The sequence below is a fragment of the Chiroxiphia lanceolata genome, chromosome 4, assembly GCF_009829145.1.
Source record: "Chiroxiphia lanceolata isolate bChiLan1 chromosome 4, bChiLan1.pri, whole genome shotgun sequence".
Taxonomy (NCBI): domain Eukaryota; kingdom Metazoa; phylum Chordata; class Aves; order Passeriformes; family Pipridae; genus Chiroxiphia; species Chiroxiphia lanceolata.
The window spans coordinates 10,111,618-10,126,311 of record NC_045640.1 but is presented as its reverse complement, the minus strand read 5'-3'; the positions used below and the strand labels follow the sequence as shown (position 1 = coordinate 10,126,311).

Below are 14,694 nucleotides of genomic sequence, written 5' to 3'. Positions count from 1 at the left end.
AACCTGCAGCAATTCTGCAAATATACAGCAAAGCAACCAAAGTCTGAAAGAAACCCAAGAATTTCTCATCTTCAGATCACAAAATTCTGAGTTAATTCGTTATTAATTTTTCTTTAGGTGTTAAATGGAGAATAAATAGTAGTCATAGTAGTCTTAAAAGCAGAGATCAGTCAAGTTTTCTGCTCAAGTTGATTGAGCAGAATTTTAGAGCACACCTCTCAGAAAGATAAAAATAGGACTAACGAAGTTTGAAAGTCAATTTACTAAAAAACAATGCAAACATTTCCATCTATTTATCTGACATTTTTTTCAAAACTCTTGGGAAAATATTTTGTAATATAACATATTTACCCCATTAGTGAAGTACGTCTCTAAAACTTTGAGGCCACAGTCTATACGCTTTTCATCTGAAGATACCTCATATTCTGCCTAGGGGAATGGAATTGAAAATCAAATTATGTTCAGAGTTATTTGGCACTTAAGTCTTTTACATGATGGTAGGTAAATTTTATCATCAATAACACAATACTCTTAATATAAAAGGAACTGAAGGCTCTCATTGCTTAAAATCTAGTTAGATTTTTAGGCTATATAGTGAAACGTATGAAGAACAGTCTTAAGGAAAAAGAAAAGCATACGGAATTAACCTTGGAAAACATACAAGACCTAACAATTAGTCTAAATGCAATCATAGAAACTGCATCCTAGAGGTTAAATTAGATCAATTATAATGAAATAGTATTTATGTAGTATTGTAGGACACAATGATCCAGATGGAAAACAATAAGAGTACAATTATCAGCTTTTTCTTCACCGTACTTGTTTCCTTCGTCTATTCTTCTTAGCTGTAGTCTTGGTAAAAACCACCTTTCTACAAGGTTATGTTAACTGGAAATAAGTGAGACCTAAACCAAACCCTACTTCATTCTTTGAAAAACTGAGTAGATACAAAATTTGTCAGTTTTTGACTTAGTAATATCTGATACTGAGATGCAGAAAACAGCCTAGTGCAATACAGTGCATTTGCAGATAAACAACTGGCAGCTGAACAGAGGTAGCTACTTACGGAAAAAAAAACCGCAACCAACAAACCGTCACACAGTTACTAAAACTGAATAACTCCAAGGACTACTTACTACTCATAATTTTAAGGATATCTAGAAGCAAACATCAGAAGTTACAACATTCAAAGACAACACAAAATCCGGGGAAAGATGCGTTAGAAAAGAGCAATCTCAAACAGCAACCTGTATTAGGTTCATAAGCTGCGCCAACTCAATCAAAGGTTAGTTCACATTTCAGAATGTAAATGCACGTACCTAGGAACAAAGAATATATGGCAGACTTCCAGAATGGAGGACTGTATCATACAAAACAGTTGGGCATATTAAGACAACAACCATTAGGAACCTCACAGGAAGTTCCAAGTGATTGATCTAATCAGAAGTTATTTACCTTTATTAAGAAACTAGAAACACTGAAAAACGACACTTCAAGACCCAAACATACACACACACAATACTGGGAATAACAGAATCCCTGATCTCCAGTTCTGCATTAATCACAACTAACCCACACTGACTCACTACTAAGGTCATCAACATCTTTTCTGCTGAGGACATTATGGTATCACCCACTTCAGCCCAGTACTCAATCCACTAAGAGTTGCAAGCCATTGTTTTTGCTACTTCCATTCCACTACAAAAAGTCTAATGGTAAGGAATTCTGGAACTACCAAACAACCTGAGCAGGACAGAAAAGTTCATCAGAAAAGTTCAGCAGTGCACTTAGCACCTTTAACATTTTCAATTATGCGAAAGAGGTCACTAATTCAATACAAATAGTCAGGCATAATGTTTTAAGAGGATACTGTAATTTAAAAGGAAGTTTGAGAGATGGCCTTTCCAATTAATCCTGTTACTCACAGAACTTAAGAGGGAAGTTTGAGCTGTCACCCATTCCTTTTCATACTTAAGTAACCCTACCCCCAGCTAGTGAAATGAGTCACTAGACTGGATAACTGTAATTCCTCACTTTAATTTCTTTCACTTATATTCAATTATTTCACAACTCTTCTTTCTGTAAAGCCAAGCTGACTCCAGAGTTCTCAAGAGCTGGAGCTTACCAGTCTTAGTAATCAGCACAGGTAGACAAACACAGTATTTTACTACTTTTGATTTTGGACTCCTGAAATAATCACACTGCTGAAATCATATGCTTCATATAAGAGTCAGAAAGCCCTATCAATTAAGATGGGAGACAGATATTGTGTTTTGGGATGCACGTGTATCCAGTAATTCCCAAGCATAGTTCTTCACTGTGATTTTCAAATGGAAGTTAAACAATACATTTTAAAAAAAGAAAAGTAAATTGCGAAACCATCCCTTACATCAAATTATTTTAGTTATGACAGTCTTCATTAATTCACAGAAGAAGTGCTGTAATCTACATAACATTACAGGTTGTATATTTCAAAATAATTCAGTTTTTTCAGTTAGTGTAAAAACTGATCTCTGGAATTTGGTGCTAGAACAGCTCCCAAGAGTCACAAAAATATGGTGAAATGCATCTGGGGAGAAGCCTAATTCCATAGGGGTTCATTGACAAATATAAAGCAATTGTACTTATTTGACACTCAAATTCCTTTTTAGCTGATCTAGTGACTCAGTTTATACTCCCACGAGGGGCACATACAGTGAAGCGGGAGGCACAGCAATAATCCCATGTACTTTCCTTACACCTTGCCCTCTTTCAGAGCATTTGCATTTGGATACGGTGTTTTGGGGATGCATGTAAGCAGCAGCACTACCCCATTTCTACATTCTTTAGTCATTTGTTACCCTGAATTAAGAACAAAAATGGGTGGAATAGAAAAAAAAGCTTTTCTTTTGGCAGCAATCTCAGTTTAGCCTATATCTCATTGCTCTTGGATTAACTATAGGGACAAAGAATAAAAAGCCCTGAGCTATTATTCTCTCCTCTTAAGGGCTGTTGTACGCCTGCCTAATTTTCTCATTACTTTTCCCCTCCCAAAGAGGGTTTTGTCTGAGGATTTTTACAAAAATGGTTGTGGGCACACTTCCTTCCTCCCCTCATTCTTCAGCATTAGATACCAAGATGCAAATGTATCAAGACTTTTTCCCTTGGTCTCTGAAAATCTGGTTTTTCTCCTTCCATAGATGGTTCCCTGAATTTCCATCTCCATTGTATTGTTTTTAATTAGCACATGCTGTCTAGCCTAGGGCTTCCATGCAAGTTGCAACATTTCCAAGCCTCTGTTTATAAGATTTTCAAGTCTGAGTATAGCCATAATCATCCTACAGACACTCTTTCAGGCTTAAGAAGTTAAACAGCATGTCTTCCTGAAATTCCTTCTCTCTTTCCCATCATGCCCATGTTTGTAGCTCTGACCATGCCAAGACGGCAGAGATTATATAGTAAATATTAAACATTTTCCTTAAAGTGATAGAGACAGTTTTTTGACATACATCAGAAGTTACAGCTTTACAGTTGGCACAGGGTAGATCACACTATATTTTCGTGGATGCGGCATTAGGGAAACAGACACGTGTAGAGAAAACTACTAAACTGTTGTGAGCTAACCCTAGGAGGCAGTTAAGCCCCACACAGCCTCTCACATCACTTCCCCCCACTGATATCAGAAGAGCAGAAGTGAGAAATCCTGTGGCTTAAAATCAAAGACAATTTGATAAAGCAAAGCTGCATTACAAGCAAAGCAAAGTAAGACATAAACTAATTTCTTCCTACTGGCAGGGGGACATTTAGCCATTTCCAGGAAAGCAGGGCTTCGTCATCATGCTAACAGCTAGCTGGCGTGACAAACTCCAAATTCTAACTTCCCCCCTTCTCTTTCTTTCCCCAGCTTTTATTGCTGAGCACAGCACCATATGTATGGGATATTCCTTGGAGTCAGCTGTCCTGGCTGTGTCCGCTCCCAACTTCTTGTGCACCTCCCAGCCCACTCACTTCTAGGGCAGCATGAGAAACACTGAAGGCCTTGACATTGTGTAAATTATTGTTCAGCAAGAACTAAAACATTATAGTTATCAACACTGTTACGGTCAAAAATCCAAAACATAGCACAGCATGAGCTACATTGAAGACAATTAATCTATTCCAGCCAAAGACAGCACAAAAATCAAATGTTTACATACAAAATATAAGCAATTGCCTATTGGTAACCATCTCCAATTTCTCAGTGCTTACCACTGCATCCAGAATTCGATGCATCTTTTCAAATCTGGCCTGGAATCACAGAACTGTCTGAAGAGAAGTCTTCCTATAGGCTGCTTGTCACAAAGCTGCTATAGTCTCTTCTAGGAAAGAAACAATAAGTAAAGATCTTTATTTATTTTTATTTTTGTAACATCACAGTCCTCATTCCCATTTGAGGTCAGAACAAACATCACTGAAACAGGAAGATTTTACGTTAACATATTTAGCAAAGATACCATAAATATGCAATGATCCCAAAGAATAGTGAAACACTCTTCAGTCACATCTGTCTCTCATAGACTATCACATTTACTAAAACACATTGAATTATATGTTGAGTTTCATTTAGGTTAGGGTGCAGAAAAGCAACAATATTGTGAAATAGCAATACCAAAGCAAATGAGATTGTTTGGAAAGAGGGGAATACAAGATAATAACAGAAAAGGTTAAAAAATTATTACAAGACATTAAGGAAAAGAGTGAAATATATAACCACATCATTCATTTATAACATGAGCCTTTTCTAATTCATGGTTTTGTAAATCTATCCTTTAGGAACAGTTTCCTTTAACAAACGAGGAGCTGTGATACAGCTTTTATCTTCTCATAAATTTATTTTCTCATAAATCCTCCATCATATTAAAAGTTCAATAGCTTTTTTGCCAATTAGCACTGGAAGCAAGACAGATCCTTTCCATTAACACCACCAAACTGTTACCCTTCCCTCTCAAAAACAATCAGCCAGACCATTAATTCCACAGGACACTTACCAATTGAGGATCTAATACCTTCACAGTGACTAACAGGTGGCAACTTCAGCATCTCTTTCCATTTTTACTACGCCCACTCCGTTTGCCTAGAAGAAAAATATGAGTACTGTAAAAAATGATGCTATGTCAGAATAAAATTAAACATAACATTAACAGCATAAAATTAGTTCCATTCTGCACAGATGTGTCAGACTACCTTTCATATCTAGAAAGAAATCCATCCACAAGGTTATCCAAACCAACAACAACTTAATATGGAAGAACTTCTACATGAAACACTAAAAAATGCGGAAGTCTTTGCAAGACAAATAGTTCCCATTTTGGTTGTGTATATAGAATATCCCTGCAGAGACAAGGCAAATACCTAGGTATTCTGAAAGTTACAAACAAAACTGAAACATCAAAGACAGAACAAAAAAAATTTTGAGAATTATCTGTCAACCATGGTAAAGAATGGAAGACGTTAAAGTTGCGTAACAAAACACCAAGAACAAAGTTCTTGGATAATCAGGTTGTACATAAATATTCTCTTTCTTTTTCCAAGGGCAGTAAGAGAAGACCCTCTATAAATGAGAGGGCATAGCTCAAATACACACATTTATTCTAGACAATAGTAGAATACAAGGATATCAGGAAGAACTTAGCTGCTGTGGAATTCAGATATTTTCAACACTTCAGATTTCACAGCATTAGTATTGACTGGATTTTAAAAAACTATTACAGTATTTTTCCTATTGTTTCTCAAAAAATATAGCTGTGCTACTTCTTCTCTGTTACATTGGACTTTTAGCACATTGGCTTCTTCACGTCAAGGTAAGCTCATTTACAGAACATACTTATCAAAAAAGCAGAGTTAGAACACAGGAACATATATATGTATATATGTTTGCAAATGCAAACATTTCAGCAGAAGAGTAATTTTTTGCTGCAAAAATATTTTAAAAGAAGATTTTGCTAAGTGATATGGCCAGATGCATTTCCACGTGACAGAACAGTAGCAAATCTGCCCAGAAACTTTCTAAGCACACCAAAGCAGTACATACTGTTAACCACAATGGGAGAGAAAGGAAGGGAGTTACCCCATGTAACCCGAATAGAAACCAAGCTGCAAAGAGGACTCAACTCTTTCAGAATTAAATCATTAGGGAGAAAGGACTACACCTTCAGAATGATAAAATAAGTATTTTAAAAAAGCCCCCTTCACTCAAACATAAGCTTCTTGAACAGTTTCATCACCATTTCAGTTGGAGCAGTCACAGCTTAGTGGACCTTAGCTCATACCAAACTTACATGATCCCAGCTAAGAGAAACACTGACATCTCACTGTGCTGCTGCAACAAAACATTCTCAACTCTAGTATCCCTAGAAAAGTAACAAATAGGGAATAAAAACCTGTAAACATTGCCTTGTAGACATTATTGCAGACTTAATGCAGTAAGGTGTCAGACAACACTTACTCTCTAAAAAGAAAACTTCTGCACTTCATTTGCTGATATCACTTTGCAGGTCATTCGCCTTCCAAAATGCTTTAGAATACAAACATATGGAATCTACTTCCCATCCCATGCTTCATGCAGTACTAGAATTAATAATGAAGTTGTCATTACCAGCATCATTAAAACAAACTCCAACTACTTGAACAAAATACTTTTGATTTTAAGTTCAATATACGCATGAAGAAAATCAAATCACACAAAGCAAAGAGCTTTTCCAAGAGAACTGAATACAAACAAAATCAAGGAATATTGACATAGACAGCCTGTACACAGACGCTGAATAACAAGGTCTGAGTGTAGATTATTATGTGATCATGAAAGCATGGTCAGAAGTGTTAATTTTAGCCATGTAACCAAAAAATACACAGAAGGTCCACAGAAGTTATATTTTTTCCGTTAGAAAGTGCCCAGAAAGACTAATTTGTGCATGACACTGTACAATCAGTACTGACCAAGAATGACAATTGACCCAAATTCATACCACAGTGCTGTTTGGAAGAAGTAAACTGAACTGTTATGTACACCAAGTATAGCATCTTCTGAAGCACAGTCAAAGAAAAACACCAAAACCACCCCAACTCCCCAAAAAGAGAGGATCACTGGTGCATTATACTTCAAGTACAACACAAGAAAGTGCTGGACTTGTTTTCCTTTTTGCCCCAAGTATTTGGCCAGTTACTTATGAGGTGACCATTATGAACTTTATTTTACAAAAAGAGACCACACGCTAGAATGCAACTGAATTCATCATCCTATAGAAGTTGATAAAGACTACATATATTTATTAATGACACAAAGAATTGAGTGCTTAGGAATATCAACCACATCAACATGCTCCTCTTCTCTGAACTGAATGTTCTTGTATTTACAGCAAGTGCACTGTAAAAGTCTGTAAGTCCAGTAACGTAAAGAGCCATTTCTGGTAAAAGTTATGGCAGGAGGCCAATTAGTTTGTCATATTGCTCCCTAATTGCAAAATCCTTTTCCATTTCTGAAGCAGTTTAAAAGAAGAATCAAATCAAATTATAACAGTTGTGGTTTGAAAGTGTCTTAATATTGATTTCAGAGCTTCTATTCTGGATCTCATTCTAAAATACTTAAGATAAAATTCTTCCAGAAGACCAACAGCTTACTTTCCAACAGAGCAGCAAAGCCATTAGGTTAATCAGCTTTATGGTTGACCTCTGTGGCTTAGATGAATTACCACTTTGCCTCTTTCAGATGTAATTGCTGGCTAAGAACAATGTCCAACTTGAAGCGACTCATCTTGTACAAGAGAAGGGTGGATGCAGCAACACACCATTAGAGTGGGGAGAGACCACAATTACATTTGCAGGAACATGAGAACCTTACCTTCTCCTCCTCCCCAATTCTTAGAGTTACAGTTTCAACATCTGCCTCTTTACAGGTTTTCTCTTCTTAAAATGATACATACTAAATTCAGTTAGGTCATTGCACTATAACATGGTATGGGAAAAATGTTTAGATGTTTATTTCTCAACTTTTTTTTTTAAACTTCAGAGAATATTTGAAAATGTATGTAAGGGCAAAGTGGTTGGCTTATTCATCAGTAAAACCACAACTAGTTGCAAAAAAAAAAAAAAGAAACTGTTGTGGTAAAACAAAGCAATCTATGTAGAGAAATAAGAATATATTTCAAGTCATCAGATGGACTTCCTACAGCCACAGTGATCTTTCTTACAGACAGGATTTGCAGATTGACTCTCATTTCACTGAGCACATTGTTCACTGAACATTACTAAGTCATTCTTCCTTGAGACAGAAAATTGGATTCTGTCAGAATGAAAATGGTGAGAAGCCATCGTACTGTCTTTGGCTAATAAATGTACACAGACCATATGTGGTCACATTCAGTGGCTGTTTGGGGACCTCCGTGCCTCAGCTCTCCTGCCTGGGCAGGGCAAGCCCCGTGTGTGTGGCTGAGAAGCAGAGAGCTCCACAGCACGGGGCTGCACGATTGCCACAACTTCATTCTTGCAAAACTGAATCCGCAAACCAGACTGTCAGATACCAGCTGAGAAATTCATACTAGACCACACCCAGATAAGCTCTGAAAGCATAGAACTGCAACAAGATGACATCCTACACAGCCTTTAGCTGTATAAATCAAATCAATGGTTTCAATGTAAAAATGCAAAACAATTGATACAGAAACTCTAACATCACCTACACTGAGATGCATGAAAAATAACACAGGCACATACAGTGCCTTAAAATACGTCTTTCCCACAGCAGACACAGTTTTAGACACGTTTCCTAACAAGTTTAAAACTCATAATGAATTCAAATCTTCTCCTTCTTACCACATTTTCCTTTAACGACTCACAATAAGGATTAAAACCTTTCACTAAAAAAAAAAAAAAAAATTCAAAACAGTCCTGTTAAACCTGTGGTCTTGTGCTATACAGACATTTATAAACACTGTCCATTAAGTAATAAATTTTGATTGGCAAAACCTTACTGGGAAAGATCTACCTTCAAGACACAAAATACCGGGAACTATTACCTCAGGTCCTCAGATCAGACCATAACAATGGAGTACTTGAGCTCAGTCTGGGAGACAAGTTCACACACACCACCACTTGAGAAAGGTGTTGTGCTTCCAGCTCTAGAGACAATTCATATGGTACTGCTTTGAGGGATCACTGCAACCTTCTCAAACCTTCTCCATTCTCGCAGGTCAGATGTGTTTTTCCAGCATCTCTGTTCCTTCAAAAACAAGCCTGGTCACAGCTTAACAACTAGGTTAAATAGAGGGGTAACTCTTTTCTATGAGAAAGATTTTTTTCCCCCCAGACATTGGAGACATCCAATCTGGCTGGTTCTCAGTAAATTCACAAGACCACCTGGCTGAAAATCCAGTTTTCAGCACAAGGTAGGGCCCGAACTCGTCAGCATTTCAAAGGCCAAGGCACTTTTGAACGTAACAAAGCAAAAAATGCAGCAGTACAATAAATAAACACATCAAGACACCTACAGGTTACAGACTGTTATGGCCTTTATAAGATAATATCGCGCACACTCCTGGATTCAAGTGCACAGAGTTGGACTTCAGCAAGGTAATGCTGGAGTCCTCTTGCTTATCTGCCTGTCAGCGCAGTGACACTGGGAGCAGTTCAAGCCCAGCTCTCGACGGGAATATTTGTGCAGCTTGTTTATGTGCACAATCCCTTATTGTTCCCACAGCTATAACCACTCGAACAACTGGTTCTTCACATCGGCTCTCCACACAACTCCAGGGATCATGTGCACATGGAGGAATGCTGGTGCATTCACATTGCACAGCTCCTGCACTTCCAGCAATTAGGTACCGAATGGAAGTCTTGTAGCAACTTAAGTAAATGTAACTCATATGAACCAGAACTTGTTAATCTAAGCTTGCAATCAAACAATGTAACATCTGTGTATACATTTCATTTTGAAGTGTCTATAACAAATTAATGAACAGGATTTACTAGAGGGAAAAAAAACCAGTAAGAAAACTCTGGTTTCATAGACAACTCATTGACAAACAAGGCTTTTTTTTTATCATGACAGGACATCAACACTACAACAGATATTAAAGAAATAAAATTCCTTTAAGTGGATCGTGAAACCTCTACTATAATTGCCACATTTGACATAACCAAAGCAGCAGTGTGTATCAATAACTAGACCTCTCATGTTGTGTTTATTTAGTAAATGTAATTATTTAAGATTCCAACATGCCCACATGCATTCTTCTTACAGCTCATTAAATAAAGGACAAAAAGGCAGACATTGTGCATAATTCTGTACAAACACAGGAAGACATGTTTCCTGCCACAATGAGTTTACAACAATTTAAAGCACAATTCAATAAGGGAGTGCAATAGAACATAGGAGGCAAACGAGGGAAGAACTGACAACAATTAAAAGCAACTACAAAAAGCCTCGGCATCTCCTGTTAAAACTCATATTTACTGTTGGTGAATGGACTTTCTGGGTATGAGTGTGCCTTGGTTTCCCCCTTGTCCATACTCCTTAAATAATTAAAGATTTTAGTTCAGTTCAGTAGCCAAATTGCAGCAATCTGAGCAATCTCCTTAGAATTATTTTCCTAGTTACAAAAACACACATTATAGGATACCTTCCTTCTATCATCACCAACACTATTCTGAATTGTTACCCTATACTGCAAGTAAAAGTAGGATGTATTTCACCTGCAGAATTATTCCAATTGCTTTAAGCCCAGACAGATAAAACCCACTCTTTGAGTGGACCGCTTGCTTTCTGTGAAGAGTGCTTCGTAACACAATTATCAGTGCTGAAACAAGTATCCTGCAGGATTCACTTAAGCCACACTGTGATCACACTCTCTTACTGAAGGGTTCCTGCTAAATCCATCCTTGGGCTGCACCTAGCAATTATCAAATCTGCAGGAGCTTACTGATCCATCTGACAACTAATTTTGGGAAGAAAACCCCAAACCCAAAACACCCAGCAACATAGGAAAAAAACCACCGCAAAACCCCACACACCCCAGACTGGTTCATGGATCCAGCTGGAAACTACCTCACCCATTCTGCAACCACAACCTAGAACCAACACAAACAAGAGCTGGAAGAAAATTTGCTTGAGGCATGACCCTAATTTAGCCAAAATCAATCAGGACACAGAGGATATTATATGCCTAACAGCAGACCCAATTTCCATTTACAAACTGCTCCTGCCACAGCAGTACAAATGAATTTTAAATGGATGCAAATGGACCAGGTATGTTTAAAATGTACTCTTGGCATGGATCCTCAACTGGAGTAAACTGCCATTGACTTCAAAGGTACTACATATCTACCCTTTGGGTGTATTTTTAAAGACTATTACTTTAGGCAATGAAAAAAGAAAGACTCCTAAGCAGTTTAAAACATACAGAGATTAATTTCTTTCCTTCAAAACATCACAGACTATGTGGGTTGCTGAAATGAGTTTGGGGCTTACATATACTCAAAGGATTTACTGAGAGTGATAGAAATAACTACAAAACCCAGAAGATACAAACATAAAGAGAAAAGTGAATATAAAATACAAATATCTTTTGGTGAACTTCGAGGGTTTTTTTTTTTTTCTCTCCATTTATGAGACAAATTCATCAGTGTCCTTCAAGAGATACTAATTTCAAAGACATTTCTGCTGGGAAAAAATGAACGTGTTAATTCCTCTGCTCTTGTAAACAACTAAAAGTCATATTGCTGTACACTATTCTTTTACACATAAAAATCCCTGTATGTGAAAATCTGAGTAAGGAGAACATGGAATTGCAAGCTTTCACACCAGCTACCTCAGTTCACACATCACTATCACTTAACACTTACCTGTTTCTGTATCTCAGTTCCTGCACCTCGGTGCTCATAAGATCAACTTTGAGTTTGCTTTATAATCTCTTGTTTTTCTACTGAGTCACTTGTGCTTGTTCCACCATAGGGTTCACCTTAAGAGGAAGTTTTCCCTTTTTCTTTCTCACATACAGGTTTCCCTCAAAAGTAAGGTACACAAGAGGAAAGACCTGGACTGGCACAGGCGGTCACTTATCCCAGGAAACTGGGATGGGGAATCCCAGAACACTTTGCACTACAGTTTTCATCTGAAGGCAAATCCCTCCATGGGCAGGTTAGCTCTCAGCAGAAGCAGGTCAACTGGAAAAGTGGACAAGGAAAGAAAAACTCCCAGTACAGCTCCTGACTCCTAAATCTTTGATCCATGAAGTACCAAAGGGTACTTTGTGTCATCACAGTATTTTCTAGTAGCAGGGACATTCAAGTGTCCTGAATTATGAGCCACCATTGACATCCATAAGAGCAAGTCACATTTACCAAGTCACATTTAAAGAAGATAAGGAACCCTCCTGGTTTTCCTTCTTCACATAAAGAAGTGTTGTAGTTGCTACAGAGATATTATAAGTCTTTAATGGAAAGAGGTTTCTATTAAAATAATCTGTTTATTAAAAGGTGTAAACATCCTCTCATGGACAAAATTTAAAGTTTTGAGGCTGAGGGAAAGCTGGGGTTGGATATGGCATAAACAGTGAGATTAGTAAACTCCCATAAAGAGAAGTTATCATCATGTAAATTGAATTAGAAATAACAATAAAAAATATCAATTAAATAAATTAACAGTAAGATTGTTAGTGAGAAGGTGGAAGGTAGCACAGAAACAGAGAGCAATACCACTTTGTTTCTGTTCTGTAGGAGAAGAAACAGTAAAAATGCATTCCAAGCACACTAATTAGTTCCTTGCCCTCTAATGACATAGATCAAATTTACTCTCTACATATCAAGTCAGATTTAAACAGTAACATGAACCTGGATGTTCAAGGTGTGCCGATCCTGCACACCTACAAATGTAAACCCCAAATTATATTCACATCTCTAATACATTGACATCCAGAAGTATTAGAGTATCTAAAATAAGAGGAAAATTATGAGTACAAATCTGGGATCACGATTTTGACTGTCAGGTCTGGTTATGTGCTCAGGTATGATTTGGTGCTATTTATGGAGGATTTCTGAATTCTCATTAAGCCTCTGCCATAGCCTCTCACCAGAACTGGACAGGTACACAACAGCTTTAATTCAGTTTCTACATTTGCAAAATGAAAATGACACCTCTCTGGGGTTAAAAGACTTTGTAAGATGCATTCAAGGGTACAATCTTTTACTGCTCTCATTTTCATCAGAAAAGAATCTCAAATTAGACTGAGATTGACCAATGCAAGCCATAATTAAACCTCACTGGTTTCTTTCGACATGTCACTGCAAACTATAAAATAAGAGCACAGTAGTTTACATGTTATTTCATTTACTTTTACAACTGAAATATTTATCCAGGTCAACACCCTCTCTTATCCACACTGAGAAAAATGATTAATGACGTGGCTCAAGCCTATACATGAAAATAAGTAAAGCTGCTATTTTATACTAGATTAGGATTTCACTTTCTTCCATGGGAAACAGTAATTCTGCACTTTTCCATACTATGCCACCTTTCCATACATGATACAGTGAGGTAACAGGAATGTGAAAGTCTGCTCCTCTGTCCCAGCTGTGAGGCCCTTTTAGCAAAGAATATATTTCAGCAATATCTATCTCACATACTAACTTTGCAAATTCCATTACCTTGCAGTCTACTGGCACATAAGAACAGAGCTGGGACAGGGACTTTAGGGAATGGTCCTGACAGATGTAGCAAACCAGACCTCCCAGACCAGACAGATCATGCAACAGTCAGAAAATACTTTCATTTCAACAAGAGTTTTGAAAATGTGACATAAGAAGTACCCCATGTACAGGAATTCAGACATGAAAAGGTTAAAAAACTTATACCAATTGATCAGTGGAGTTCTAGAGTTTTAAAGCCAGAAATCACATTTTTTGTGCATGCTTACAAAAAAGCCCAGGCCAAGTAAAGGTACAAAAGAGCAACAGTTTATTACCACTACTTTTATAAGTCTCACATCAGATAGAACTGATCTTCTTCACATCAGCTGCTGTCAGACTTTCATTTAGTTCATTAAAATATCTTGTTTGGTCAGTTCTACCACTATAATTTATTTTAAACATAGTGAAAACTTAACTAAAGAGGCAACCTGACATTAAGTAGCCACTTAAAAGCCTTTCCAGATTACCACTCCACTCTTTGTGGTGAGGGTTTGGGCACAGTAAAGTTTTGAGCCAGATTCCACTTTCCCTTCATTTCTCAGATCACTTTAATGCAAATTCCAAATTCAGGCAACACCACCACAGACATGTTACCGTCAGTGAAACCAGCCAAAACACGTTCTCTAGTTTGAGGTGGTCTCTTTAGCTAAGGTTGGGAAAAGGCCCAAAATTGTGATCACTGCTCTGGTTTTTAAACCCCACTTCAAAGTCAAAAAGCTGATTTTCCTCTCCTGCTGCTTAAGGCAAATTTAACTGGATACACATATGGCGTAAGTGCCAAACCCATTTAGAGTTGGAGGAACTTGCAAAACATACAGAGGCAGATTCTGTTGTTCTTACTCACTTTGAACAGCTCCAGCTAACCTAATGGAACTTCTCTACCCAATTAAGAAAAGCAAGATCCAATCCAAAAAGAATAGGCACATTTTATAGTTGAAAAACACACTCTGCACGAACTACAGTGGTAATCTGGGGAGGCTTTAAAGTGGCCATTTAATG

At 37.4% G+C, this 14,694-nt stretch overlaps 1 protein-coding gene across 1 annotated transcript in view; it reads right to left on the bottom strand.

Moving 5' to 3' along the window:
• Positions 1–14,694, bottom strand: part of GRK4 (G protein-coupled receptor kinase 4) — a 40,346-nt gene that overhangs the window by 24,640 nt on the left and 1,012 nt on the right. Inside the window, 3 exon segments of the mRNA XM_032686319.1 lie at positions 352–429; positions 4,228–4,337; positions 5,003–5,092. Coding sequence (XP_032542210.1) covers positions 352–429; positions 4,228–4,251 — 102 coding nt within the window. The 5' untranslated portion in view covers positions 4,252–4,337; positions 5,003–5,092.